At 35.9% G+C, this 27,903-nt stretch overlaps 4 protein-coding genes, 1 non-coding gene and 1 pseudogene across 6 annotated transcripts; 4 read left to right on the forward strand and 2 right to left on the reverse strand.

Annotated features, from left to right (window-relative positions):
- Positions 1-3,349: 3,349 nt before the first annotated feature.
- Positions 3,350-4,220, reverse strand: LOC105177456 (glutaredoxin-C1). Its single transcript, XM_011100622.3, has one exon. The coding sequence runs from the start codon at positions 4,150-4,152 to the stop codon at positions 3,763-3,765; it is 390 nt and encodes a 129-aa protein (XP_011098924.1). The 5' UTR covers positions 4,153-4,220; the 3' UTR covers positions 3,350-3,762.
- Positions 4,221-11,892: 7,672 nt separating this feature from the next.
- On the forward strand, positions 11,893-14,909 carry LOC105177457 (exocyst complex component EXO70C2 pseudogene; annotated as a pseudogene).
- Positions 14,910-15,562: 653 nt separating this feature from the next.
- On the forward strand, positions 15,563-19,587 carry LOC105177458 (uncharacterized). The gene is made up of 7 exons (XM_011100624.3): positions 15,563-16,000; positions 16,713-16,875; positions 17,272-17,472; positions 17,542-17,787; positions 18,145-18,292; positions 18,750-18,981; positions 19,059-19,587. Exons 1-7 carry the CDS (start codon positions 15,673-15,675, stop codon positions 19,394-19,396), a joined length of 1,656 nt encoding a protein of 551 aa, XP_011098926.1. The 5' UTR covers positions 15,563-15,672; the 3' UTR covers positions 19,397-19,587.
- A 771-nt stretch (positions 19,588-20,358) lies between these two features.
- On the forward strand, positions 20,359-23,129 carry CDG1 (Protein kinase superfamily protein). Its single transcript, XM_011100625.3, has 5 exons — positions 20,359-20,653; positions 21,350-21,480; positions 21,646-21,835; positions 22,154-22,608; positions 22,692-23,129. The coding sequence occupies exons 1-5, from the start codon at positions 20,542-20,544 to the stop codon at positions 22,992-22,994; spliced, it is 1,191 nt and encodes a 396-aa protein (XP_011098927.1). The 5' UTR covers positions 20,359-20,541; the 3' UTR covers positions 22,995-23,129.
- Positions 23,130-23,163: 34 nt separating this feature from the next.
- TRNAQ-UUG (transfer RNA glutamine (anticodon UUG)) lies at positions 23,164-23,235 on the reverse strand. Its single transcript has one exon. It is a non-coding gene; the product is annotated as a tRNA-Gln (tRNA).
- Positions 23,236-23,505: 270 nt separating this feature from the next.
- Positions 23,506-27,810, forward strand: LOC105177462 (DHHC-type zinc finger family protein). Of its 2 annotated transcripts, XM_011100627.3 has the most exons (5): positions 23,525-23,944; positions 24,788-24,970; positions 25,767-26,057; positions 26,543-26,776; positions 26,910-27,810. In XM_011100627.3, the coding sequence occupies exons 1-5, from the start codon at positions 23,858-23,860 to the stop codon at positions 27,426-27,428; spliced, it is 1,314 nt and encodes a 437-aa protein (XP_011098929.1). In that variant the 5' UTR covers positions 23,525-23,857; the 3' UTR covers positions 27,429-27,810. The 2 variants fall into 2 exon arrangements, with proteins under 2 accessions (XP_020554780.1, XP_011098929.1); XM_020699121.2 differs by lacking the exon at positions 24,788-24,970 and having other exon boundaries at positions 23,506-23,944.
- Positions 27,811-27,903: the final 93 nt, after the last annotated feature.

Raw genomic sequence — 27,903 nt, forward strand, 5'->3', positions numbered from 1 at the left:
TGTCAGTTTTAGCAATGGCATTAGGAACGGTGGTTCATATTTAGCAACACGTACTTAAAACTATATTAGCAATGGTATTAGGAATGGTCATCTTTATTTAGGAACACATATTTAATATGGTTTTAGCAATGGAATTAGGAACGGTCAATATAATTTAGAAACACGTATTTAGAATTGTTTTAACAATTCTATTAGAACACTTATTTGTTTAGATTTTTCACATTTTATTTATGATTACTAAAACCGTTCTGAATCTTATATTTTATAATAAAACTTTTATAAATGATTAATATAAAATAAATTATAAAAAATAATTTAATAATGTAATAATTTTAATAAATAATTTAATTTATATCTTTAATAAATTTTAATATATAATTAAATTAATATAATAAATTTTAATTAATTATATTTATAACTTAATTAATTGAATAAATATGAAATAATGGAAAATGTAATAAACATTATAAAACATGAATAATTAAGAAAAAAAATATTATTGCATTGATGCGCTCGTGGAAGCGGCGATCAGACCTGAAAGGACATGTTAATTAGTAATTTTTAATATAAAATAATACTAAAAAATATTCATAAACAAATTTATCTCGCGTTATCGAGACTGATTTTACTGACTCACTGATAGTTGGGGCACTGTTGGTGGTGGGGTGGTGGTGGAGTAGCCGCTGGTATGGCAAACTGTTGTTTGGCCTCCTCAGTTGTCGGTGTCGCTCTAGAGGGTCCAACATCATTTGGAGTCTGTGGGGTGATTGACAGTCCGGTCATGTCATGTGGTGGGGGTGGTCGAAAGACTATATCAGTTTTTTGGATGGTCAATGTAACACATTCCTTCTTAAATAAAACTAATAATTAGGAACGATTTTCATATAATTGCTTAGGTCCGTACTCAAAATCGTTTCAAACTATACCTTATTTTGGAATATATTTATTAATTGTCATATTTTGTACATCAATTGTTTCACATATAGGAAAGACCAATGCAAAACCGTCCTCAATTCTATAATGCTTCCCAAATAGAGTTCCAACCATTTAACGTTACTATGTTGAAACGATGTTGGGAGCAGATACTGTAACTGTTGTTTTGAAACACGTTTTGAGACGATTTGGTCGTTTTAAAAAATAGCCCATAAAAATGAGAATCATGATGTCATCTATCAAGTTCCGTTCCTATAGTGCTTTAATACCCATTCTAAATTGAAACAGACTTTGAAATGATCGAATGATTCGTGCCAAATCTTTTTTTTTTTTTTTTTAATAGTGTTAGTTCTCATGTTATTGTTCTTAATTTGTTGTGGGGAAGTTCACCCACCCCAACTTCCCACCGGTGGTCAACCCCCAAAGTACTCTACCGGGAGCCATGGATCAGGAACAGCCCCCACCCCCATCACCCCGTCCTCTAATATTGCTGGCCCCCTCACATGCACTCTTTTGCCTTCTTAACCTCACCTCCCCCAACTGTCGGTAATTAACATAGCTAGCTAGCTAGCTACTTAGCATATATCTATGTATACCAGCAATGACAACCATGACTGGTCGATATTGGAGGTCATATTAATTAAATTGTTGGGATTTTTTTTTATTACATTACGGTCTGAAACTTAATTGACTATATACATACATATATATAAATATGTTGAACTGATAAGTTAAAAGAGGTGTTTGAATTTAAGCTATAATGCTGCGAGAGATGGATGTTTTCTGTCTATATATAGTCAGCCATATCCTGTATATATATATATGTCTGTCGTGCCTCTCAGTAAATATAGACTTGTATATAATGACTGTCCCAATAATTGATTAATTGTGATTCTTCATGTGCATGTCATCCCATTAACTTAATTTCACATACTTAACGCGCGGATGTGCATATAAATTATAATTAATTAATACTAATTATCAAAACAAACTCAAACTAATATGGTATCAAAAACTTAACAATTTTTGCTTCCAAAGTTAATTTGTGCATTAATTACCATATTAACAAAATAATTTACGTTGCTCTTGAAAATGAAAAAAAAAAAATTTTGTATTGATTTCAAAAGGACATCCAAAACTGTATCTTTACCTACAACAGAAGTAATACTAAATAAAATATAATTTTTGCTATCGATAAATTACTGTAGCCAAAAGAAAAAAATTGTAGCAAATATAAATTAATAACAGCTTTACAACAGTTATTAATCATTATTTCTATAAGTGTGGCCAAAACATTAGTCATGACCAAAACTATGACAAATATATTTAGCTATGGCTAAATCAAAACCATGCGCATATTGATTTATCATAGTAAAAATTAAAATTTTTGCTTTGATTTTATTTAACAGTAATTAATAATAATGATATATCATGATTTTTAAACCGTGATCATTTATAATATAACAAAAATTCAATTTTTTTGTAGTGTAATTGGGGGAAGCAGCGGGCTGTTTCTAGTTATAATCCAAACACTGATCTCGATCAACTAAAAAAAATTAAGTGAAAAACCTAGCTATTGATTTTAACTGCGCGCCTTATTTTTCGTTTAGAGATATTCAAATTAGTATGGTACTGTGAATTATTTGATTTGATTAGTGAAAATTAAAACATACGAGCATGTAATTATATCAATGGGATTGATGCATATATATGATCCGATGTTAAAGGGAATTATTATCTGCGAAATAATCCAAGAATTAATAAAAACTAGGAAAGTGCATGGATGAATTATAATTAAATAAACTTGTACCAGTACGTAATTAGAGAAATATGATCTGGACTAGCTAATATTATTTCAAGTTAAATATATGCTGTACATGTGGTTATAGCTATGTATAGGATTCTATTATATTAATTGCTATGGCTATACATCTAATAATACAACGTTGTCTACACCGTAGAATATATATATATATATATATATTCTTTTTAAGTTTTGTGAATTTCTTTAATAACGAAATGCAAAACTAGAAATTTAAGTGAAATATGTATTGCAATTATTTACCTTCAAATTAATTTACTTACAGTCCAGCATCGATGGACTTAACTAGCAGTGTGAAGCAAAGTATGTGATGACTGCTGCATTTGCATCTCTAAATAAAATCCTGATTTAAGCAAGGCACATATATATATATATGGGAAATTCTTGTCAGGCTCAGTTTTGATTAACTTGAACCAATCTCAAAATAAGTGTATTATACTTACCATCTAATAGATCACTTCTCTTAAACTATACACTAATTATATGACAAGTCTATTATACTTGCCATATAGTTAGTTCATATTTGATTGAGTCGAGTTCGACTAAAATTTTCTCCACATATATATATATAACACTTGTTAAATGCCAAGACAATACATACTAAGAAATTAACACTGTAATTAATTTATCCAATTAAAACATATATTGGACGTTTAGCATTATTGTAATTAACATCAGTTACAAGAAACCCAACAGTACTCCCGCCTTGATCTAATTTTTATAAGAAATAACACCACCAAGAGGGGGGAAAATGAAAATACGTAATAAGGCACTGTCGATATGATATTGAACCCTCATAGATCTTAATTTCCAGCTCTGCGCGGATCATCATATTCATCAACAAATTAAATACATACCTTGTTGTTTCTTGCTCTACAAAGACGTACCAGAAAACTAAGAAAGAATGCTTTTTTTGGTTTTTGTTTTTCCTTAAAGGGAGAAAGAGAAAGAGAGAGGGGCAACGTAACAGAGAAATATGAAAAAGTAATTAATTAGAAATGGATGGATCAAAGCCAAAGGGCCCCAGCTTCCTTGAGAAGTGGCACAAGTGTGCCGCTGATATGAGACGCCATAACACTATCCATTGCACCCACCAGCTTACCGCCGATAAAGACCAGCGGGACGGCGGAGGTGCCACCAGAGAGCCGCTTCAATGCACGCTCTAATTCATTCCCTCTGGGGTCTTCATCAACCTCGTAGACCGTGGGGTTGACGCCCATGCCGCAGAAGAGGCGCTTGAGGGCATGACACATGCAGCAGGTGCTCATGCTGAACATCACCACCGCACTTGCTGAAGCCATTCTCTCTATGCGCTCAAATGGGTCGGTACCAACGCTGCGTTTTGCAGGGTAGTTGTAGGAGGAGCTCCACCATCCTGTTTCATAATAATTATGCATTGTTTTTGTAGGGTATCAGCGGGCGGGCGGAGAGGGGTGTGGGAGTAGGTAGGGTTTTAGTTTTAAGAGTGTGGAAGAAATGAGATGGAGATGGTGTGGTATTTATAGACACAAATTAAATTAGGTAGTTAGGGTTGAGGAAAAGTGGGAGTCAGCAGGTGAGGGACGAGCGTTGATTGCTTCTTACAGTGAAGCAAGCAATAATATGGGGGATGACGTGTCCTTTCTCTAACACACTTTTACAATTATTATATAATAAAATAATAATAATTACCATACATCCATTCATCCAATCCCCAATCCCCAATCCCCATTCACTTCACATCATTCCTTTTTTATTTTTAATGCGTTTAAAACATACCAACTTCAATCCCACATTTTAATTACTTGCTAGTAACAACATATACACCCTACCTACCTACCGACTCAGTAATTCAATTGAAATTAAGTACGTCTCCTCTTTTCTTCACTTGATCAATATCTGTTTTAATTATTAATTATAATGAAGTAATTTAATTATATAATTATGCGAATTGATGTATAACTAAAAATATCAATATTAATAACCAATCACACACTATTTAATGACTACAATTATTGTTTCGTTGAATAAATCTAATTACTAAGCTACTCTTTTATTAAACTTTAATTTCTCTAGCTATATATATACAAGTAATTACAGAGGTCCAATGATGACGTCCGTTTGGTGTAATATTCCATAAATAAGTTTGAAGTGTTATAAATTCATATTCTATCGAATGTTTGAGTATTTATCTTACTTTTATAATGTATCAACCAAACTAATTTTGCTTACAATTATGAGCTATAATTAGATATAAATAATATGGTCTAGTAGCCAGTACAGTATTGCAACTACCGTCCGTGTGTGTGTATATATATATCATATTAACAGATTCTAATCATTCATTAATTAATTACCGCCTTTTCAGTTTGTAGCTATATACATATATATGTGTGGGAGCGCAATGTCCATCCTATTTTGAACATGTACGTACTTACATACATATATTGAAGAAAAAGATGATGCCATATATATATATATATATATAAATTGATTACAGAAAAAGAAAAGAAATATTATAGAGAGAGAGAGAGGGAGAGCATATATATATATAGATAGATAGATATATGTATATGTAGATACAACCACCAGTGGGGCTGGCCGTAGATTACAATTAATGGCATTAATTAGTATGAAAAGAACATGCATGAATGTCCTGCACCTCATAATTCATTATATATATATATATATATATATTACACCCACAGAAATTCATTTTTGCCAACTTTATTTTGAATAATTGAATTGGCATGTATCATATCATCTCCAACCCAATCACTTCAAATTAACTTCAAATTAATGTCAACCTAATTAATTATATATATATATATATCTTCACACAATGTTGTGGGAGCATTTTATTCTCAAAATTATACAAATCTATACACTATAATATTCAATTGATGATCATAATTAAGGTTATAGGTACTATGAAATAATTATATATGATCGTGTTATATATTGATATATATGGTGTGGGTACGTAGTCATGTTATTACGCTATATACATATATATATATATACGCTATATGCATACTTACACCCATTATTAATTCTTTTCATTTACTGTGATTATCTACTCACTCCTTATTTACGCAGCTGCTGAAAATTAATTAATTCATTGCACCTATATATATGATCATGAGGGGCATCATTCTTTTTCTGGTTATACACAATATATGTCAACATTTGTTGTCATTATATATATATATAGGATAAATTGCAATCTACCTACTTGTGTTATGAAAAATAGACAAATAATTATTTTATAAAAAATAAAATAGTAATTTATCCCTCTGTATTTTTCAAAAAGTAACAATCTATCCCTCTATATTTTAAAAAATAAAGCAACTTACCTCCCTACCTAAGAAGGTAAATTCCTTCATTTTTTAAAATATAGGGGAGTAAATTGCTATTTATTTTTTATAGGAAGTAATTTGCTATAAAGTTGGTATATGTTACTATCATATATATATATATATAATGGATAAAAATAATTCTAATTAGCATTTTGTCCTTATTAATTAATTATAAATTTTATATCATTTTAATTCGTAATATCACAACTAATTTCTCCTTTTTAGAACAAAATGATAAAGGCATAATATATATATATATATATAAACAAAAGAAAAATATAAATTTGTGGATAAAAATCCTTTTTAAGGAATGTTAATTAATTTAATGGTATTGGTACAAATAGAGGAGAGGAAAGGTAATAATAATTAATAATAATAATAATAATATTATGTTGTGTGTTGGGAGTGCAGCCCAATGCCCATAGACAACCAGTCTCACTCAATCATATTGATTGGCCCACTCACGTACTAACAAGTGGAAAAACAAACTGCAGGAACCACCTACACTACTCATCATTACATCCAAATCAGTCGTCCCTACCTACTCGGACCACACCAATTACCCGTACGCATCACTGCACTGCTCATCCTAACTGTATTTTGATTTCTCACCAGTTATCTGCACTGCGCTGCCTACGTCCATACAATTACTCTTTCGGCAAATTGGCTATGCATTTAGCACATTCACATGCGTCCGTACCTAAGTTTCAGAGCTCAGTGGGGGCTGAGTTTGATGCATGTGGTAAATGATGGGTCAGGCCATGACCTCCGGTACTCGTTAGGTCGAATCACAATTCTTCTTAACCTCCTGAAAATAGATTATGAGAACAGTAAACACGTTAGATTTGTTGGAATATCCCAACTATGGTCCTTTGATTCTTAAGTTAGAAAGTGGGGTCGAATTCGATTTAAAAGGTTTAATATGGTCGAAAAAGTATTAAATGCACGTATCATAAATGCTTATAATTGGTAATATTTATAGTTTTCTATATCATATAAAATGGCTCCACGTGGCAATATCTAGAAGCGTAACTGTCAGGAGATCCAACGATTTGTAAGTCGGGTCTCTATTTCGGTTGGATCACGCAGATTTACACGCAGATTTTGTCCTCTTTTACAATTTTTATTTGATTGAGGTGCATTTTCGTCCTTCTGTTCGGTGGGGGCTACCACCCCTATCAGTGTTAATTTGTTAATGTGGACCGGTTTGATCATGAGTGGGGTACGTACTAATTGGTTTTAGTTTGATCCCGTCTTGATTCTGTACGTAGTTGAAAGTAGTGTAAAGACCGGCATGCAAATGCAATGCATGAAATGAAATGCACGTTGGTGGTGGTGGATGCCATGCCATCCAGTTAATTACTCTTTTAAAATTAGCTAGGAAAAAGGTTCTTAATTAACAGAACTGAGACACGGGGAGTTGTGTGTACATATACATATTGGGATCTGACGCTATTTTTTCCTCATACCTTGAGCTGTTTCATTCATCAAATGTACCCTGTGGGTTCTGAGGAGCATAATTAGTTGGAGCGTCCTTCTCAACCTTAGCCCTTTTTTCCCGAAAGATACTAAATGGATCGATGACTCTTTAACAGGACTACCGATCACTCCTGATGATACAAGAGAATTAGAAAATTAGCATCTGGGCTGCGCCTGCAGATTTAGGATCTTCTTCAGTGTTGCCAGATGAGACAGCTGCCGCGCATAATTCACTGCTCCCCCCAGCTCCCGGGTGGCATCCGAGTCTTGTTTCCACTGTGCTTGTCCATTACCATGCACATTCCGACGGCACGTATTGTTAGTTGCCCGCCAGTTCCAAAACCTGGAGGTAATCCAATGGAGATATACTTCAAAGTCATGTGTGTTTTTATCTTGAGCCAAAAGATGATCAACAAGACGCTTTTGGGGCCGTTGTCTGTTTGCTTTGCCTTTTGAGCCTAGTGCTGCACTCAGTTATGACTATTCTTGGTACTGGTAGCTTGGGTCCCACTTTCTGTATAGCAAAAAAATAACACAACACCCATTTTTCAAAGGTTTAAAGCAAACGTACGTTTTTTGCCACCACTCACATCATCAATTGGGTTCATTAATTCAGTTGATCCAGAATTTTATCTTCTTAATCTCACAATTTTGAATATTCACTACAAAAGGATACAGTATTTGAGGCGGATTTAGGAACAATTTTTTTGCCTTTTGAAATGATTGCAAGTTGAAGAAATCAATTTAAAATGGATTTTAGTATGGTTCACGTTCTGTCGTTATAGACGACGTTCCTAAAAATTTAAAATGATTTATGCAAGACCGTTTGTAAAGTGGAACGGGTATTGTACCATATTGTTTTTTATCGTTCCTAATAGTTTATTTTGATAGGTGTCGAATCCACCAAAAATATCTTCCTATTAAAAACTAATGAAAGCGATGAGTATGACCGAATTCACAGAGTTTGAGTTCAAATCAATTCCTTTTAAAAAGCAGAGGTGGAAGTTTGGGCGGGGGAGGGTTGATTAAAAATCTAAACCTAAAATTAAAGAGATGAAAAGAGTTTTTAAAAAGGAGTAAATGTGAGATAAATATTCTAGTTAAAGATAGGATCAATGCTTAATTTCGCGGTCGATCATAGAAGCAAGGATGACAATCATTCATGATAGACAAATTAGTTATGTTCATTGGTACGACCTAACAATCTTACCTTTTAAAATTGGTTATGTAATTATTGTGTCATTTTTTAAAGTTAGTTATGTTCATTGGTACGACCTAACAATCATTTATTATAGATACATTGGTTATGTCCATTGGTACTAGGACTAGAAAAAGGTAAATTCCTAATAAGACTAAAACATTAAAGGAATTAATATTATAGACCTAAAGACATTCCTTCAGCAAAAGTAATTTTCCTTCATAAAAAAGATATATCAATCAGCTTCAATTTCTTGCCAAATTCAAGTCTTTGAGTCTTCCTTTAACAGCCACAGTTCTGCCAGTTAGGCATGCCTCTGTCCATTTTTTGTTTTTGACCCCTTTCTTCTTTTTTCATTCTATCCTTACTTAAGAGATTAATGTTGCAATATAATATTTGATTAGGAGTATTTTAGTAGCAAAATAATGGCAAAATATCAATAAAAAATAACATAAAATGTACCCTAATCATATTTGAATATGAAATTTTGATTTGATTGATTGGAATGATCAATAATTTTGGAACTGTTTTTGGAATAGGCTCGGCTGAAATTTAGAACTATTGTTATTTAAGATGGTGATATATTTAAAAACGACCATTGAAATTGTATTATGCGCATTTTTTGGAATATCTATTGTGCACGGTTTATTATTTATTTGGAATGCTCTCTTGTAACTGTTTTAGGAGTATTTCTTGGAACACGTGTATGCATTAGTTTGAGTTGGAATATATTTAGGACGGTTATTCCTATTTAGAAATATTTGTAACGATATTTAGAACTGTTTTAGCAATAATTTTGTAAAGATTTTGTTTTTGAAATTGTAATCTTTTGTTTGCAATTACTAAAATCATTTCTAATTTTTTAATTATATAATTTTAAATAATATTTTATAATTTATAATTAATTATTAAATTATTAAGTCTAATTATATGTATGAGTTTAAATAATTGAATAGATATTAAATAATAGAATTCCATAAACATTATGAAACATGAATAATAGCGAAAAAAATTATATTAAAATAAAAATTATCCATTTAGAAAATATAAAAAAATTAAATCAAATAAAATCTTATCTAAACCCTCCTCATCAGCAACGTCCATATCGTTCTTGATTGAGGCAGGGGGTCCTCGCACCACAATATTGATGCGCTCTTGGAGTTTGCGGTTAGACCTAAAGGGCATGTTAATTAGTGATTTTTAAAATAAAATAATATCAAAATGAAAGGACACTGTGATTCTTGTACTAAATATGTTCTAAATTACATAAATAATTACACAAATTTTAGAATGTTAGCGAATAATTACAAAAATTGACACAATAATTATATAAAAATACCGAACAATTACATAAGATTACAGAAATAATTGCAAAAAATTACACTCAAACTATATATAGAGAATTACAGAAAAATTACATCAAATTACAAAAAATGACACAATAATTACATAAAATTACAAAAATTATTAAAATATTAAGAAAAAAATATATTATACGATAATTAAGTATTTAAAAAAAATTACCTTTACACTCTCGAACCACGTACTAGAGGAGGCGGGCTACCACTCGACATAATCTGTAAAATTATAGAAAATATTTTAATTACAAAATATTCATAAAACTACATAATCTACATAAATATTTATAAAATTACAGAATTTACACAAATATATTACAAAAATTATAAAAATTACAGAAAATTATAGAAAAATAAAAAAATAGAAAAATAATTTAATAAATTACACAAACACTTTTATTAATAAACAGTTTTATAATAAATGGAAAAATAGAATATTTTTTTAATAAATAGAAAAAAAAATACATAAAAATTCAAAAAGTAGTCTTATAATATAGCCATTCCAACACATTTAGGAACGGGTCCTAGGACACATGTAGGAACGACAAAGTTGTAAAGTCGTTGGAGCTGTTATTGTAATACCACATTTTCAATCCATCAAGGCCATGCCGAATTGTAACTCAATTTGGAACGGTTCTTGGAACACGTACAATTTTCTACAAATACTATACTTAGGAATGAACATTTTAATATAAGTTTTTACAAGTACTTAAATCGTCTCAAATTGTACTTCATTTTGGAATGATTTTTTCAATTTTCTATTTTTCAACGGATGTTGGACCTCATTTTGAAATGGTAACTATGTGCAATTGGTGGCGGCTCCAAAATGTGTTACAATATGTTACCGTTCTAAAGTTAGGCATGAGTTTTTGTCTGCTGCGCAACATTTCCTCAAAATTGCAAGCTTCCTATCCTCTGATAGTGTTTAGTAATTAACGCATGAAAACATGCATTTTTTCTTTGGTACCATATCTCACTCGCCATTAAAGCAAGGCGACATGTGTTTTTTAGTATATTATATACAGGACTAAATTTCTTTAATCATTAGTTATAGGATTAAATGTATAAAAAAAAATCTAAATACATGTATTTATTCAAAAGGTAAATGGTGAATAATGTAATACATCTATAGTTACAGGACAAGAGTAAAATTTTGTCTTTTGTAAAACATTTTTAGATATTCTCTCCGGAAACGTAGAAAAATAACGATATTAAAAAATGAATAGATAGAAGCTTCTATAGAAAGTTGGGCCGCTTCTGAGCATCTATCTACCACATCACACTAAAATATCTAATTGGTCAGTGAACATAGTCGAATAGTATAATAAACGCACCAATATTTACTACCTGAACACTGACATGCTCCATCTTATGAAAAATACGAATAGTTGGAAGTTCTAAAATAAAGGCTTTAAGGAGACAAACGCAGACCACACACATGCTAGCTAGCGAAACACAAAGGGTAATGCATCTGTAGTTGAAGTTGAAGCCCTACCCAGAGATTTTATGTACTCAATGAAAAATTGTGAAATAACCGGAAACTATCTTTTAAGAATTCAAAAGGCTATACTCCCAATCATATCATTAGTAACATTCAAAATCTATTTGAAATGCACTACCAAATTGGGCTTATTGAATTCCTTTGTATTTAAAGTATTAAACTATACATATACCATTCTTGAATTCAGATTTATGTTTTCTTCTTTAATTTTTTCTATGCGTTTAATTACCCACCAATTGAAAAAAAAAAAAAGAACTGAAGATGGAGGTTGCATATATAGTGGTGGAGAGCAGGTAGGAGTGGTATTTGGGATTCTCCAACCAAACCCAATAATAATAACAACAAAAACAAACATCCACGCACGCACCCTTCTTCGCCTCTCCTCTCCATCTGTCCATACTAACTACCACAACGACCCTTTCAATTTTCTAAGAAAATTAGGACAAAAAATCAAAAAAGAATCACCCCACCAAACAAAAACATGTATCCCCTTCCCCTCCTCCACCTCCACTTTCCGGTTTGCATGTTTTCCGCACCGCGTTTCCCAAATTTCCTATCATTCCATTTCCATCCTCTTTCTCTCTTCCCCCCTCTCTCTTTCTTGTCAAGTTTTTTCTGAGAATTTCACCAACCAAATCATACACATTCTCACAGCTGCTGCAATGGATTCTGATCAGAAAGATAAGGCGCCCCTTCCTGAAACTCTCATGGATATTGCTGATCAGAAAGACAAGGCGCCCCTTCCTGAAACTCCCCTGGATGCTGCAGACAACCACAAACCCGGCCTTCCTGAGAATGAAAATCCCCCCCCTGAAAATATCAAGAAAGACACCCACGACAACAGCAACCACCCTGAAAATTCCGAGGCTCATGATCAACATGATCTCCAGCAAAACCATGGAGTTGATGATGCCGCCTCATCCCCGAAACCAGGACCTGAGGATCCTGATCCCAACATTGAAAACGCCGAGTATTCGGAGGTCAAATGGGAACATGAAGAACCAGCCCAACTAAACAACAAAGAAGAATCCATCCCTTTGCCTCCTGATCTCAACAAACTTTCTCAAGACATTGATCAATTTCTTTCCTCTTTGTCTAACCTCTCAGAAGGCGGTCAGTCCACCCCGCCTGATTTGCCCATTTTCGTCGAGCAATTCATGGTTCTGGTTGAAGCTAAGATCGAAGAATACGATTCGGGGGATATCCCTGTGAAATGGGATCGACTGACTGTGGAAGAGTCAGCTTCATATCTTGAAGCCGTGAATCGAGTTTCTTCCGTCTCAAAAGCGCTTTCAAAATTCTCCTCGGAACACAAGTACGCTTCTTCCATCAACGACTTTGGAAGGATTCTCCAGCGGGCAATGTCGTATGTGGAGGAGGAATTCAAGCTACTCCTTGAAGATCATAAGATCCATGATTCATCAGATCATCCGAGTAATAAAACTAATGATTCAAAGCATAAGCAGTCTCCTAATCAAGAATCAGATGAAAACCCGCACCATGAATCCTCACCTCCGGAAGAAACCAATATTTCAGGATACTCAGAAGAGATTCTATCAGACTTGATCAGGTTATCAAAGGCAATGATCACCGGAGGCTATGAAGCCGAGTGTTGCCAGGTGTACTATGTGGTAAGAAGAAATGCACTGGAAGAGAACCTTAACAAGCTTGGATTCGAGAAACACAGTATCGATGATGTGCATAAGATGTCCTGGGAATCAATGGAGAGGGAGACTGAGTCCTGGATCAAAACATTCAAGCAAATAGCCAACTTGCACTTTTCCAGCGAACGCAAGCTCTCTGAAGCTGTGTTCTCAGATTATCCTTCAATATCTCACAACTTGTTGGGCAGCTTGTCTCATGGTGTAACCCTTCAATTCCTCAACTTTGCCGAGGGCGTTGCTTTGACAAAGCGGGCTGGGGAGAAGCTGTTCAAGTTTCTTGATATATATGAGATTCTGAGGGATACGCTCCCAGTGATTGATAACTTGTTCCCAGAAGAGTGGGCGGCGGAGCTTAAAACTGAGGCTTCAAGTATAAGAAGCCACCTTGGGGAGGCCATGATTTCGATTTTCAACGAGCTGGAAAACTCAATCAAGGCTGATTCAGGAAAGACTCAGGTTGCAGGCGGAGCGGTTCATCCATTGACTAAATACATCATGAATTACCTGGAATACGCGTGCGAGTACAAAGGAACCCTGGAGCAAGTGTTCAGGGAGCATCAGAAGATCGAAAGAGCAGATTCAAACCCCGGATCAGAATACGATTACAACTCACAAACTCAGAATCCCAGCAACGAGAAAGTAGTAGCAAGGCAACCTCCATTTCAAGCGCAGATAATAAAGATAATGGAGTTGCTGGATGCAAATGTTGAGGGAAAATCAAAGCTTTACAAGGACCCTTCATTGAGCTCGATTTTCATGATGAACAATGGGAGGTACATTTTGAAGAAGATAAAAGGGTCAGCTGACCTCAACAGCCTGATGGGGGAGACGTGGTATAGAAAAAAGTCATCGGATCTGAGGCAATATCATAAAGGGTATCAGCGGGAAACGTGGGGGAAATTGTTGAACTGTCTGCACCCAGAGGGGTTGACGGTGAATGGGAAAGTAGTGAAGCCAGTGCTTAAGGAGAGATTCAAGAGCTTCAACGCGATGTTCGATGAAATACACAGGACACAGAGCAACTGGGTGGTTGGGGATGAGCAGCTTCAGTCGGAGCTGAGAGTTTCCATCTCAAACATGGTAATTCCGGCTTACAGGTCATTCTTGGGAAGGTACAGCCAGACATTTACGCCGGGGAGACAAACCGAGAAGTACGTAAAGTTTCAGGCAGAAGATATTGAAACGTATATTGACGATCTGTTTGACGGGAAGAAAGTGTAATATTAGTTGAGGAGGAGAAATAATGAATTAATGGTGGGAATGGCGGAGTGGTGTTGTACGTATAAAGAAGATATATAGGAGGACGTGTAATGGATTGGATGCAGAAGCCGACAAACAGCAAGCAAATTAATATGAGGGTAGTACGTGAGTCATCAGTAATATTCAGGCATGATGCCTGCCGCCAATTAGCTTTATATATATATATATATAATCTTCCTGATCAGCTTTATATATATATATATGTATATAATTAGCTTAAGGCAGGTAATTGATGACCATAATGATGATTATATATTAATTAATTTCTTCTGAGGCCATAACAGCGTTATATACATTGATGAACATGTCCTCTTTTTGTTTATATACATAGTATCCATTTCTGATTATGTTCTTTCAACTCATGTGTTACTGTGTCTCTGGATGTATTCATGTTTTTGTTAATTTGTAGCCTCATCTTTCTTAACTATTAATTATACATAATTAGGTACGTAAACCCTAATTTCTTTTTATTCAAGATATAAAAAATTTTATTAAGACAAAAGCACCTCAATTGAGATAGGACCCAAGTCTCACTCGCGATTCATTCTGTAAAGGAACATTGGGATAATTATAATTATAATTAAATTAAATAACAGGTCTCAAGAGACTGCTACATACATTAATATAAACTTTTAGACCACATGATCATTGTTGTTATTATTCTTTTATTTAATTTTAGAATATTATGATTATAACTACGGATATATCGAGAATATAGTATTTTAATAAAAAATTCCACCAATGTAAATACAACAAATTTAGACCATGTCCAACTATTTGTCTAATATATTTTTTGTTAAAAGTACTCTGAATTATGGGCAGGATCTAATAAATAATCATTAATGATGAATATGGGGAATTTTTCTTGTGCTCATAAAGTAATTCTATTAAATCTCTTCCGTGTTTAATAATAGAACTTCGGGTTGGCCCAATCAATCAAATCCACAAAGGTGTCCAATAATATCACGGATCAATTTACCCGGCCCAACTTAAAAGGGTCGGTCTGAAGCACCCGCATCCGCACTCTCCCTATTGCCTCCTGCAATGCTAGCTCAGATGGTTGAAGCTTGAATCCTCCGCCCCAAACTCGTACTTACTCCAGTGCGCTCCCGCTCAAAAATGAACTCCAAGCGCACGCCATGGCGCCGATGCCGAGTGCGCCTTCCATTTATCCTCAGCCTGATTGCGGTATTCACCGTTCTCGGCGTATTAATGGTCGATCTCAGGTCCATTGATCCATCTTCTGAGCTACCCATCAACAATACAACCCTACAAATCTTTGAGAATGATGATATTTTAGCTAATATGACGGTGGACAAGCTGGAAGAAGCTGATGCTGGAAAGAAATGCGCAACAGTTGAAGAGATGGGAGAGATCTTTCGCAGAGGTTATTTGGAGGAAAGCCTTAGAGTTAGAAGAATTATTCATAATCACTTCGCTATTAACGGTACGCTGTTTCTATTTGCTTTTACCTGCCTTTTTGGCTTTAGTTCATGTTACGAGCTATTAGCTGCCTATTTAATGCTCTCAAGAAATTATACTTATTGGTATGGAAACTTAATCTATTTTTGTTAGTCGAAACAAACATGCAACATTTGCATTTTTCAGGACACTACAATATCTTTTTCCTGGTTTCATAAAATCAGGCTTGTGAAATTTGAATCACGACAAATCCATTCAAGTTTAAATTTTGAACTACTTCTGATTCCAAAATTTAAGGCGTTAATTAGTTCCATGATCCCATCAGAATATGAAAGTTTATTCTACTGAGGGTGGTCGAAAGGTGATTTACGAATCTTGGTTCTCGTATTACATGTCACTTCGCAATTATGAGATGGATCAAAGTAATTAGAGTAAATCAAGTATGACTTGCATATATGTAAATGACAAAAGGAAATTATCCTGTATTCACCTAAAAGATTGTTGTGTTCCAGCTCTCTCTTTCATTGTTATTTCCGGGAAGAAGGATGGTAATAAAGCATGGAGAAATCTCTCATACATTTGCACATGTACTAAAATAGCTTTTGTGGAAGAACTTGTGCTAGATGATTCACCTAGACAGAGATTAGTGACTTATATTGAACTGAAAATTATGTTCTATTGAAATGAGAAAAGTTCATAGCACTGTGTGGTCTTAATAAAACTAATCTTAATTTCAGGTGCTTCAAGAGTACGGGAACTTCATCCGGAAGAATTCTGCAATCATGGCTTCGTGATTGGAAAAGCATCAGAAGCTGGTTTGGGTAATGAATTATACAAGATCTTAACTGCTGCAGCTTTGAGCGTGATGTTGAACCGGTCATTGATAATTGCGCAAACCAGGCATATTGGTTCTCTCTCAAGCCTTTCTGTTTGTGTTGCGTTTGGATTTGTGTTTTATCTAGCCTCTCGATCCCTGGCTTACATAGTACACATTGCAAGCTAACCACTTGTTCTTTAACCCCCTACCCCTGGGCTTCCAACTCCAAGAAAAATAAGGGAAGCAGAGAAAGACCCTTGCCCCTTCACAGCTTTCTATGTCCTTTCTTTCATGTTCTGCGAGTATTTAAGTAAGGAGGCTAGTTGTAGTGTGCAAATGCTTCAAAGAAAGCAATAAAAGGCATAGACATAGGTCAGACCATGTGAACAAAAGCGTTAAAGTTCTGGAGAAGAAACATATATTCCATTTTCTTATTTTTTAATTGTCTGCTAATTCTCTATGCATGTCATCACTTTCAGGGGTAGGTACCCTTTTGGTGAATTCATCTCCTATTCCAACATTTCCTTTACAATGAAAGAAGTGAAGCATTTGTGGAGGCAGAATCATTGTCTGACAAAATATGGAAGGCATCTAATAATGAGGATTGATGATTTTCAGAGGCCAACAAGGACAGATGTTCTCTGTAGTAATTGGAGAGAATGGGAGCAACCTATCATATGGTAATCTTAAAAATTCTATAAAGCTAATTATCTGTGAGTAGTCAAAATTATTGAATTGCCTTCCATCAGGTTCCAAAATACTACAGATGCTGTGGCTGCCCAGTTTTTCTTAAAGAATATACATCCTGAAATGAGGGAAGCTGCCTCTGTTCTATTTGGGAGGCCAGAAAATCTCCAATACAGGGCTAATGTGTTTGGGGAGCTCATGAGAATTCTAATCTCTCCTTCAAGAAATGTTGAATGGGCGGTAAATTGGGCTCTTAGTGGCGGAAAGGATCCTGATATTGCACTGCACATGCGGATGATGATGAATAGGTACTACCGCTCAACAACCAAGGTTAAATATAACACTTCCAGTTACAATGTATCTTTTAATCCAGAATTTATGTAAACATAGCAAAGCCTTTTGCTGAAGCTGATTAGTTATAACTTAGCACAAACTGAGTTCAGTCATGCTCCAAAATACTAGCCACTCACAACTTATAATTTTGTCTACAAAAGGTGAGTGAAACTTAGAACAAAATTATTTGGTAAGTAACTCTGACAATGAATTTTTATTGCTGACATTTTATGTTGGGCCACTAAAAATGTGAGAGAATGCAAGAGATACACATGACTAGATTTTTGGCCTACTACGATCACATGCATTTACTGAAATTCCATTGTTTGCAGGTCAGTGAAGGCAAAGCAGGCGGCCTTAGATTGTGTAAGAAGAGCTGTCAATAATCTTCCATTGATTTCAAAACCTAAAGTGGTTTTGGTTTCTGATACCCCTTCTATGGTTAAAGACATCACACCAAGTTTAGAGGAATTCGCGGAGGTATTATTCCTTATTTTATGTCTTACTTAAGCTTCTCACTACAGAATTATCCATTCTTCTGAAATGCATTCAGCCTGGTATATACTGCCATTATAAGCTCATATATATAGGAAGACCTGAATTTTGCTAGACTTTCCTCACAGGCGAAATCTTTTAAAAGCAGGTAAAATTGCAAAAGTAGTCCCACAATTTAGGGCCATTTCATACTTCGCCCCATGCTTTATGAGATTTTAAAATGAACCCCATGATTCGTTAAAAGTTGCAAAAAGAGTCCAAAAACGTTTTGATGTGACCCGAAAATATGGGACTAGTTAAAAGCATGTTCATATATGGTTTCCTTGTTAATCGAAGGCAGCCTTTGTTTCATGTTTGTGGACATGTTAACGACATGCCCTTGATTGTGTCGTGCAAATGATGAATTCAGACTCTGAGAGACTCACCAGATTTGGCTTTTCAGGTTGTTCACTTTGATTACAATCACTTTGAAGGAAATATATCTAGTTCCCGAACCAAATCAAACAGCTTAAACTTCAGAGTGCAGGACTGGGGTCCAGCACCCAGATGGGTAGCCTTTGTTGATTTCTTTCTTGCATCACGTGCAAAACATGCTGTTATTTCTGGTGCTCACCGGCGTGTTGGTACAACCTACGCTCAGCTGATTGCAGCACTTGCAGCAGCTTACAGGCTTGGTAATTTGCATAGCTTCATATCTGCTAATCTGTCTAAAGAATACATTTTTCTCACTGTTTCCTTACTCTTTCCACAGAAGAGAATGCATCTTCCAACTCGAGCATAACATTCCTTAGTAGCTTCCAAAGTAATTTGCTTTCAGAGGGTCTGAAGGATCAGGGTGGATGGGGGCATTTGTGGAACAGATTTGCTGGTCCTTTAAGCTGCCACAGCCAGCCTAAGCAATGTGCTCTAGCTCCTATTCTTCCTCCAGCTTGGTGGGATGGACTTTGGCAATCACCCATTTCACGAGACATCGAAAAGATGGAAGCATATGGCATTAAACTCTCAGGTTTTGGAACATTCGATGAAAGCCAACTAAATCATTTCTGTCGGTCCAGGAAAAAACCTGTGGTCTCTGTTCAGCTGATTTAGGCAATGGAGTTGTTCCAGATATTAGGGCCTCGCCTGGCTGTATTCAACCTTTTGTTCCAGTGAAACTGTTTGTTGAGCATTCATTAATTCATTCACATTACAGATTGCATGATGAACATATGTATGTATCTCTATGTAAAACACTCTTTTAGGAATGAGAATTGGTAAGGCTGCCACTGGTGTTCACAGAACTTTCCTGATCTCCAAACACAATGTTCAAAGGCTATGTTACTATCTAGTAAGTTTCGAGTCAAACAAAACTCTCAGTGATCGACTGTGAAAGACAATCATGAGAGACCTCCATGCCTATTTTTCATGGTCGAAGTTGATTTTTATCCTACTTTTTAAATTAAACGAAGAAAAAGAACAAATACAGGAAAACGTCATATTCTTGGAGGTGCTTGACATGATCAAATTACTAGATAAAACTATCTGTATATCGAGGGTGTAATTATAAAATAATTTTCACATCAATGTTGAGGTTGAAAGTTTTGTACAGTAATCATTAGTTAATATAGGAAATAGGGGCCAAATTTGACCCTCTGTAAGGTAAGGGTCGCGCCAGTACTCCCGATTTAAGTATACTCTTCTTTTTAAAATAAAATTAATCGTCCTGCCACAATATTTATGTATATAATAAATAATTTTACATTTTAAAATACATTATAACTAATTATCAATATATTATATTAAAAAATAAATTAGCTGTCTTGTCAATTAAATTCATATTTGGATTATAAAAATTTGATACAGTAGTGTCATAAGCATCATTCTGTATTTAAAGTACATCTTATCTTTATAATAGTATAAATGAATAAATTGCAAAAAAAATTTAAAAAAAAAAAAAAAGGAGAAATGAGCATATCCAAATCCAAAAGGAGCAAGAAGACAAGGCCAAGGCCAAATCAGCAGATAGGAAAGAAAAAAGCGCATATTTTCTTGTTTAAATTGAACGGTTGGTAGTTTTCCAATCCCTCCGTGTGCGTTCAAAAACTATAAAACCCCTCATAAACCTCTCTTCTCAATTTGTGATAACAACTCCAAAATTTAAAAAAAGAGGAAGAGAAATCCAACGATACTACAAATTCCTGCGTGCCTACTCCTACTGCACAAGCGCATAACCATTTCAGGAGCGATAGAAGCAAATGGGTCTGTCTCGATGGTTTAGTAGAAAACTTAAGGAACTAAAATCAAGAAAACAAAGGGAGGGTGAAGGCACATCCCTTAGTGCCACAAATAGTCCTTCGAGGTCTTCAGGTAATCTTTGGCTATCTTTTTCTTTTTGGGTTCTAACACTTTCTTGATTTCTTCTCATTAATTCTGCTTGCATGTATTGTTTACTTTCTTTGTCTGCTCTGCTCTCTGATTCCTTCTCTTTCTATCTTGTACTCTTTTATTTTCAGCGTGTGCATTATGTTTTTTGTTGGCCGTTTAGGTGGCTGATGAAGGGTGATTCTTGGATTTTTCCAGTTTCTTGGTTGAGTGGTGTGTTACATACTAGTGGTACAACTTTCTTCGAAAAAATTGGCAGATATCATCATTTTTCTTGTTTTCTTGTTCTATTTCTTGATGCTAGCTTTTGAATTCTTGGAGACGAAATTCAACTGTTCAAATGACTTCTTGTGATCATGATTTGTGTATATATCTTTTAAATACGTACTGTACGTTTTAGAAAAGTATATCTATTTGATCGCCTACTTACAGATCCGAAAAGAAAAGAGTGTCAATCACTTTCTTATTAGAATTATTAGTTCATTCTTTGGTGGCTGGCCTGCATTGCTCATTACAACTTGTTTCTTTTTCGCATAACCTAAAACCAAACCTTATGAAAATGCTTGCGTTTAAAACCCTATGTTATGTTGGCTGTCAACACTGAGTTTGTCTTCAGACTCAAAGAATAATGATTATGTCAAGAATAACACTGTCGCACTCTTTTATTTTCTCAACTTGCAGGACATCACCAACCCCGATTATTCACTTTTCGTGAACTTTCAGCCGCAACAAAGAACTTTAGGCAACAATTTCTTCTCGGGATGGGTGGCTTTGGGTCTGTATACAAGGGCAGATCACGAAAAACTGGCCAGGTAATCCTGACCATTTGTTGGCTAAGTAGACTCTTTATTGAATACCAAGTAAATAAGAAAAATTACCTTATTTTTTGGAGTTTTCTCTTTGTTTTAGAATTCCTAAGTTGGCCTTTGGTAGCTTCAAGTAGGTCAGATATAAATATAATTTGCAACGGTTGGCAGCTCATTGCAGTTAAACATCTAAATCGTCGAGGGTTACAAGGTCAGGCGGAGTTTCTTGTGGAAATTCTCATGCTTTCTCTTCTTCAGCATTCCAACATTATCCGTATGTTTGGTTACTGCGACGATGGAGTCCGGCGTCTTATTGTGTATGAATACATGCCCCTGGGAAGTTTGGAGGACCACCTTCATGGTAATATATTATTGTCAAATATTAATGTAGTTTACATACCTTAATTTGTATAGTTCAATAATCGACCTTCTCTATTACTTAAACATTATATGATGCATTTCTAAGTATATTTGCATTCTTTCGGATATAGCACACTCAGCAGTACTTCACATATATATTTGCCAATGTTTATAATCGACGATGAGTTGTTCTGTAAATAGTTTGGAACTAACTAAAAGATATATGTAATACATAAGTTAATTTCATCAATCATTAATTGTTATAATTAGGGGCTGCTGTATTTATACATAGATATATTAAAATGTGCGTACGATGCAGATTTAACGCCTGATATGCTGCCGCTGGACTGGAATACAAGGATGAAAATAGCAGCTGGGATAGCCAGAGGATTGAATTACCTTCATAATGAAGCCATTCCTCCAGTTATCTATGGCGACATGAAACCTTCCAATGTATTATTAGGTGACGGGTTCCAACCTAAAATTTCTGATTTTGGGCTAGCAAAGTTTGGGGATGGAGAGAACTGGAATCTTGTTTCGAATGTTGTTTCTTCTGCTCCGAATGTTGTTTCAAATGTTGCTTCTTCTGGCACTACTTATGCGTTGGTGGTGACGGGTACTGCTGGATATGTTGCACCTGAATGTAGTGCCTCTGGAACACTTACAGTCAAGTCAGATATATACAGTTTTGGTGTGCTGTTGTTGGAGTTGCTGACAGGACGGGAAGCAATGGAGCTTGATGCAAATCAACGTGAAGAGTCAATTGTGGAATGGGTACGTAAGTAAATATGGGAATGTACAATAATATTGTTGATTTTTCCACAAAATTGATGAATGATTTGGTGTACTATTTGTAGGCACGGAAGAAGTTGAGGTTCCGCACCATCCTTGACATAGCTGATCCACTGCTGCAAGAGAATTTTAAACTGCCTAATTTGAGCAAAGCCATGACACTGGCGTTGTCATGTGTGCAAGACGATCCTGATTCGCGGCCTAACACGGCCACTGTGTTGCAAACCTTGGAAAGTTTGGCTGCAGAAGCGGTTGGTGGTGCCACTTTATGGGGGAGTCAGACAAGAACGCCTGAGAGAGGATCAGGCCCAAGCAGCAGTACGTTGAACCCAAATACAAGCGGGCGGCGGCGGGCGTACTCACGCTGATGACTAGAAGTGGGTGTAGGTGATTGAGAAACTCAAAACGTTGCTTGATTTGCACATTATTGTTTGAGATGTGAGAAGAGAATTATAATAAAATAGTAGGCTCTATATTCGTGGAAAGAGAGCATTATTTCTGTGTCCTCTGTCCCCACCCACCACAAGAAGTAAAAAAAGGTCCCACCGGGACTCGAACCCAGGTCGCTGGATTCAAAGTCCAGAGTGCTAACCACTACACCATGGAACCCTGATCAGCGGACTACTTTTTCTTTTTCTTTTGATTTTAATTTCGAAATACGAAAAAATACCCCCATTATAATTGACTCTTTAGTCCTCCAACAACTACAAAACAACTGGGTCATGATCATCTACAGGCAGTCGAGGGAAGGGAAGAGGATCTCATTCTCATTCTCATCTGATTCCGACAATTGGAAAGTTGTATTCACTCATATAACACACACCAACAACGAGAAGAAAGAAGTGGCAGAACGGTCCACTACCCAACTCCTACTGGGACCCACTCCATCCTATCACATTCCGCCACCTAAGCCTTACCTTCCTGTAAAGCCTGAACCCTCACATTCATTCTCACTCCCTCTCCCTCACCCAACAAAAACTCAAATCATAATCAACAAAACCAAAAGCACCATCACCCAAACACGCCCTACCCAACCTCATGCCTTGTCCGCCGGAATACTTTACTCACTTCCTTAGATGATTTCTTCGCCGGAGATTTCAATTTCTCTACCAACCTAACCATCCCCCCCCCCCCTCCTCTTTTGCTGCTTCCTTCTATGCTTATTTATTGCTTCTACTAGGGTTTCTCTCTTCACATTTCAGCTTCACTGTCCATAATTTCACAAATCAAAATGTACGCTGTTCCTCCTCATCGATCAGATCCGTCCACAAACGGGTCGGATGTGCTCATGATTTACGAGACTTGGAAAGGCTCCAATGTCAGTTTTATTCATCTTTCTTTTCTACTTTTCTTAGATTCATGCCATTGTTTCTCCTTTATTACTGCTGCGCTTTATGCTCATTTTTTCTCCTTGCTTCTTTAAGACGATTTTAAATTGTTGGTGGATTCTCTCCACTGCAACATTGGGTTATTCTGCTTATGTTTCCTGATTTGAGTCTTCTAAGGAGAAGAAAAAAATGAAAAAAAAAATTTGGGTATTCATTTGCATTCTTCTCGTTTGGTACTTGGTTCGGGGCAAGTTTTTCCCCCTTTAATCCTTTCCTCGATTTAATTCAGTTGGTTGGTGCTCAGAAAGTTGTAATCTTGTTTGATACTTGTGGGTTTCTTCAAAGATAAAGGGAGCATGTTTTTTGTGTGAGTTCCTCTATGATTAATTATGTAGAGCTTCTACTAGTGAACCTGAATGTAGCTTATTAAAAATCAACCTGCATTTTGGTTGGAAAATCATAAACTTGTCATTTCTTCGTTGTAAACTAATTTTACTTCTGGATGTGATGGGCCTTTACAACGTGCAGCCTTGTCTGATTCCTACCGACCTTAGTTATATTTTGGTAAAACCATAAAGAGAGTTCATTCTTGGTAAGTTGAGATGAGAGTTATGTGTTAAGCCCATGAGCTCATTTACTTTTTCTTATTTCAGTTTTTCACCATATTCTTTTTACCATTGATCCCTGTGGGCTGCTAATTGCTTTGTAGAAATGAGAAGCATTGCTTTTAAAATTGCTAAACCAAAACCCGTACATTCATTATGTTGATTCTGGATAACGCTTGTCATTCTGGTTTAGGCTTTTTGAACGTTGGCTTACTTTTCTTGTTGCAGAAATTTTTTCTTCAAGGAAGGTTTATTTTTGGACCAGATGTCAGGTCCCTGGCCCTCACTATATTCCTGATCGTGGCTCCAGTGGCTGTTTTCTGTGTCTTTGTTGCTAGAAAGTTAATGGATGATTTTACTGATCACTGGGGAACTTCAATAATGGTTATCGCCATAGTTTTCACATTTTATGTATGCTCTCTCTCTCTCTCTCACACACACAGACACATATGGACAAAGAAACATGTGCTCCTAAGAAAAGTGTTGAATATGTGTCTTCTGTACAGAATTAAATGGTTAGATCGTAACTTTTGTCCAAGAGTTGGGAGGTTTTATAATTATGATGACATGCTTCAAGTAATGTTTTCCAGCTTGTTCTCCACGCATTTCACTTAGTGAAATTAGACCAATGGGCGAAGAAAGAGATCTCGATCAAAACGCTGTTTGCTTTACTCTACAGTCCCACTGCTTCCTCCCTGTTGCTATTGTGGCATTCAAGATAGTAGGAAGTTTTCTTGTAAGAGAGTTTTATTGTGCTAGACCAGTCAGGATCATTTGTCCTTTTATATGGTGATTTTGCTGTGCTTATAGGCCTTTCTGACTGCCTCTAAAATCAGGTCAAGGTTAGAAATGCAAACTTTGCATTCTATAGTTACAGAGTGATGGGTAACATAGATAAATTGCTCAAAACTACAACCGGTGATCCACTGTTCAACTCGTGTGTCGATTTTGTGCTATGGTAGTTGTCATTATACTTTAATGAACTAGTAGGCTAGAACTTTTTTACCTTTATCCTGGAGGCAGATTGCGAATCACTTGTTCAGTATGAGAAATATCATAGCATTCTCAGTTAATACCAAGCTTCAATTTGCTCCCTTTTTGACATTACATCTTGTAAGGACTAGACTTAGGTCTCTTTGAGGCAAGATCCTCTGTTCATTACTTCTTATATCCTCATGCTTAATAGCTTTCCTTCTTTAACTTGCAGGATTTAGTTCTTCTCTTGCTAACATCTGGCAGAGATCCAGGTATAATTCCACGAAATGCACACCCACCAGAACCCGAAGGCTATGATGGTAGCGTAGAAGGAGCTCAAACACCACAGTTGCGCTTGCCTCGCATTAAGGAAGTGGAAGTTAATGGCATTACAGTGAAGATCAAGTATTGCGACACCTGCATGCTTTATCGACCTCCCCGCTGCTCTCACTGTTCAATATGCAATAACTGTGTTGAACGGTTTGACCATCATTGCCCCTGGGTTGGACAGTGCATAGGATTGGTAAGATATGTATCTATTTACAAAATTTTGACAATCATATAGTGAAATGTTCCTTACCTCATTTTATGTGACCTCAACCTGATTGTGAAGATCCAAGCTGGTTTGAGTATGATGCACATTTTGAACCAGGACCATTTTGGTCTGGGGAGTTCCAGGAATCAGAAGGAACTACTGAGTTTGCTTCATTCTTTGTTGCTTTGTGGCACCCAAAGCCCTGTAAACTGTGTATCAAGTTGACTAGTTGTTCTTCTGGTTTTAAGTTGCTAGCTGAGTAGATCTTTGTTTGCAGTATTTGTTGTTATATTTTATTTTTGCCTCTTGTATATAATAGTTCTGGTATTAGCTTTATAGGTAACTGATTATGTTCCCATTTTGTAGCTCACTCATTCTGCTCATCTCTGACAATCCAATTTATGGTTTATGTCTTGTTGTAAGGTTGATGCAGTTTTACATTACACTCTGAATTTTGACAATTTGTGATGCAGAGAAACTACCGGTTCTTCTTCATGTTTGTTTTCTCGACAACGCTACTTTGCATATATGTCTTTGGTTTCTGCTGGGTTTACATTAAGAGAATCATGGATACTGAGCAGACATCAATATGGAGAGCAATGATCAAGACCCCTGCTTCCATTGTTTTAATTGTCTATACCTTTATAGCTGTTTGGTTTGTTGGAGGTCTTACTGCATTCCATCTGTATCTTATCAGTACAAATCAGGTCAGAACCTGTCTTACTCTTGAAAAAAACTGCTATTTGTTTATGCACTTAAGTTATAACTTTGTGTCCTTTTCAGTGCATTCTGGAAATTGTTTCTTTTGGAGTAACAATAAGTTCTGTATGCCGTTTGCAGACTACTTATGAGAATTTTAGATATAGATATGATCGCCGTGCCAATCCCTACAACAAAGGAGTATTGGAGAACTTCAAAGAGATATTTTGTGGCCCTACACCTCCATCAAAGAACAATTTTAGGGCTAAGGTACCGATAGAACCTGCTTTACCAGCTCGATCTGTAGCTGGTGGTTTTGTTAGTCCTAATATGGGTAAAGCAGTAGAAGACATTGAGATGGGAAGGAAAGCAGTATGGGGAGATGTTGGTTCTGTGTTAGATCATCCTGAAGGCCAATTGAGCGATAATGATGGCTTAAACGGAAAGGATGGTGGATTAGGTGAAATGTCCCCAGAGATAAGGACTACAGTAGACGAGGGTGATCGTGCAGGAATACATCCGAGGCGTTCAAGTTGGGGAAGGAAAAGTGGTAGCTGGGAAATGTCACCGGAAGTCCTTGCTTTGGCATCTAGAATGGGTGAACCGAACCGAACAGGTGGGAGTAGCAGCACCGTCCGATCAACAGAACCCAAGTTATGACATACAAATCATTTGCATGCTGGGGGAGAACCCATTTGTTGATGTTTGGTATGTTGTGAAAGTCTGAACTATGGTGATTAGTTGCATGATGTTGGACTTGGCTTTGATGGGGTGTGCAGAAGTGTTATTTGGGTATTGCTTTAGGAGAAGGAATGTTTGTGGTATGAGGGTTGCTTTCTTATCCCTAATCCTGTATTGTATTTGTTGAATTAGTTATAGTTGATCCTATCTCTCTCCCTGTCTCTCTATCTGCCCCAGTGTGACTGTACTTGTGTTGACCATTGATTGTGCTTCTCGTGTTCCTGTGGGCTGTAAGTTTTTCTGATTTCACATTGTCTGATTGAAGAATTGGAGTAGATGAAGGAAGGATTGTCAATATTAATGTATTGTGAATGTGAAGGAATGGCCGGAAGAAAAAAACTTGTAATTTGCAAGTCGTGGATTAAGATCAGCAATATCGTAGTTGCTCTTGGGG

This window comes from Sesamum indicum, linkage group LG9, assembly GCF_026168435.1.
Source record: "Sesamum indicum cultivar Baizhima isolate 11 linkage group LG9, ASM2616843v1, whole genome shotgun sequence".
Classification (NCBI taxonomy): domain Eukaryota; kingdom Viridiplantae; phylum Streptophyta; class Magnoliopsida; order Lamiales; family Pedaliaceae; genus Sesamum; species Sesamum indicum.

Bases quoted from the DNA above. Each gene is read 5' to 3' on its own strand.
- LOC105177462 (XM_011100627.3), top strand. From the start codon at position 23,858: ATGTACGCTGTTCCTCCTCATCGATCAGATCCGTCCACAAACGGGTCG. The intron at 24,971-25,766 runs GTATGCTCTCTC...TTTAACTTGCAG, and splicing joins CCATAGTTTTCACATTTTAT to GATTTAGTTCTTCTCTTGCT. The intron at 26,058-26,542 runs GTAAGATATGTA...TTTGTGATGCAG, and splicing joins TTGGACAGTGCATAGGATTG to AGAAACTACCGGTTCTTCTT.
- LOC105177456 (XM_011100622.3), bottom strand. From the start codon at position 4,152: ATGCATAATTATTATGAAACAGGATGGTGGAGCTCCTCCTACAACTAC.
- LOC105177458 (XM_011100624.3), top strand. From the start codon at position 15,673: ATGAACTCCAAGCGCACGCCATGGCGCCGATGCCGAGTGCGCCTTCCA. The intron at 16,876-17,271 runs GCATATTGGTTC...CATCACTTTCAG, and splicing joins TTGATAATTGCGCAAACCAG to GGGTAGGTACCCTTTTGGTG. The intron at 18,982-19,058 runs GTAATTTGCATA...CTCTTTCCACAG, and splicing joins TGCAGCAGCTTACAGGCTTG to AAGAGAATGCATCTTCCAAC.
- CDG1 (XM_011100625.3), top strand. From the start codon at position 20,542: ATGGGTCTGTCTCGATGGTTTAGTAGAAAACTTAAGGAACTAAAATCA. The intron at 21,481-21,645 runs GTAATCCTGACC...AACGGTTGGCAG, and splicing joins GATCACGAAAAACTGGCCAG to CTCATTGCAGTTAAACATCT. The intron at 22,609-22,691 runs GTACGTAAGTAA...TACTATTTGTAG, and splicing joins AAGAGTCAATTGTGGAATGG to GCACGGAAGAAGTTGAGGTT.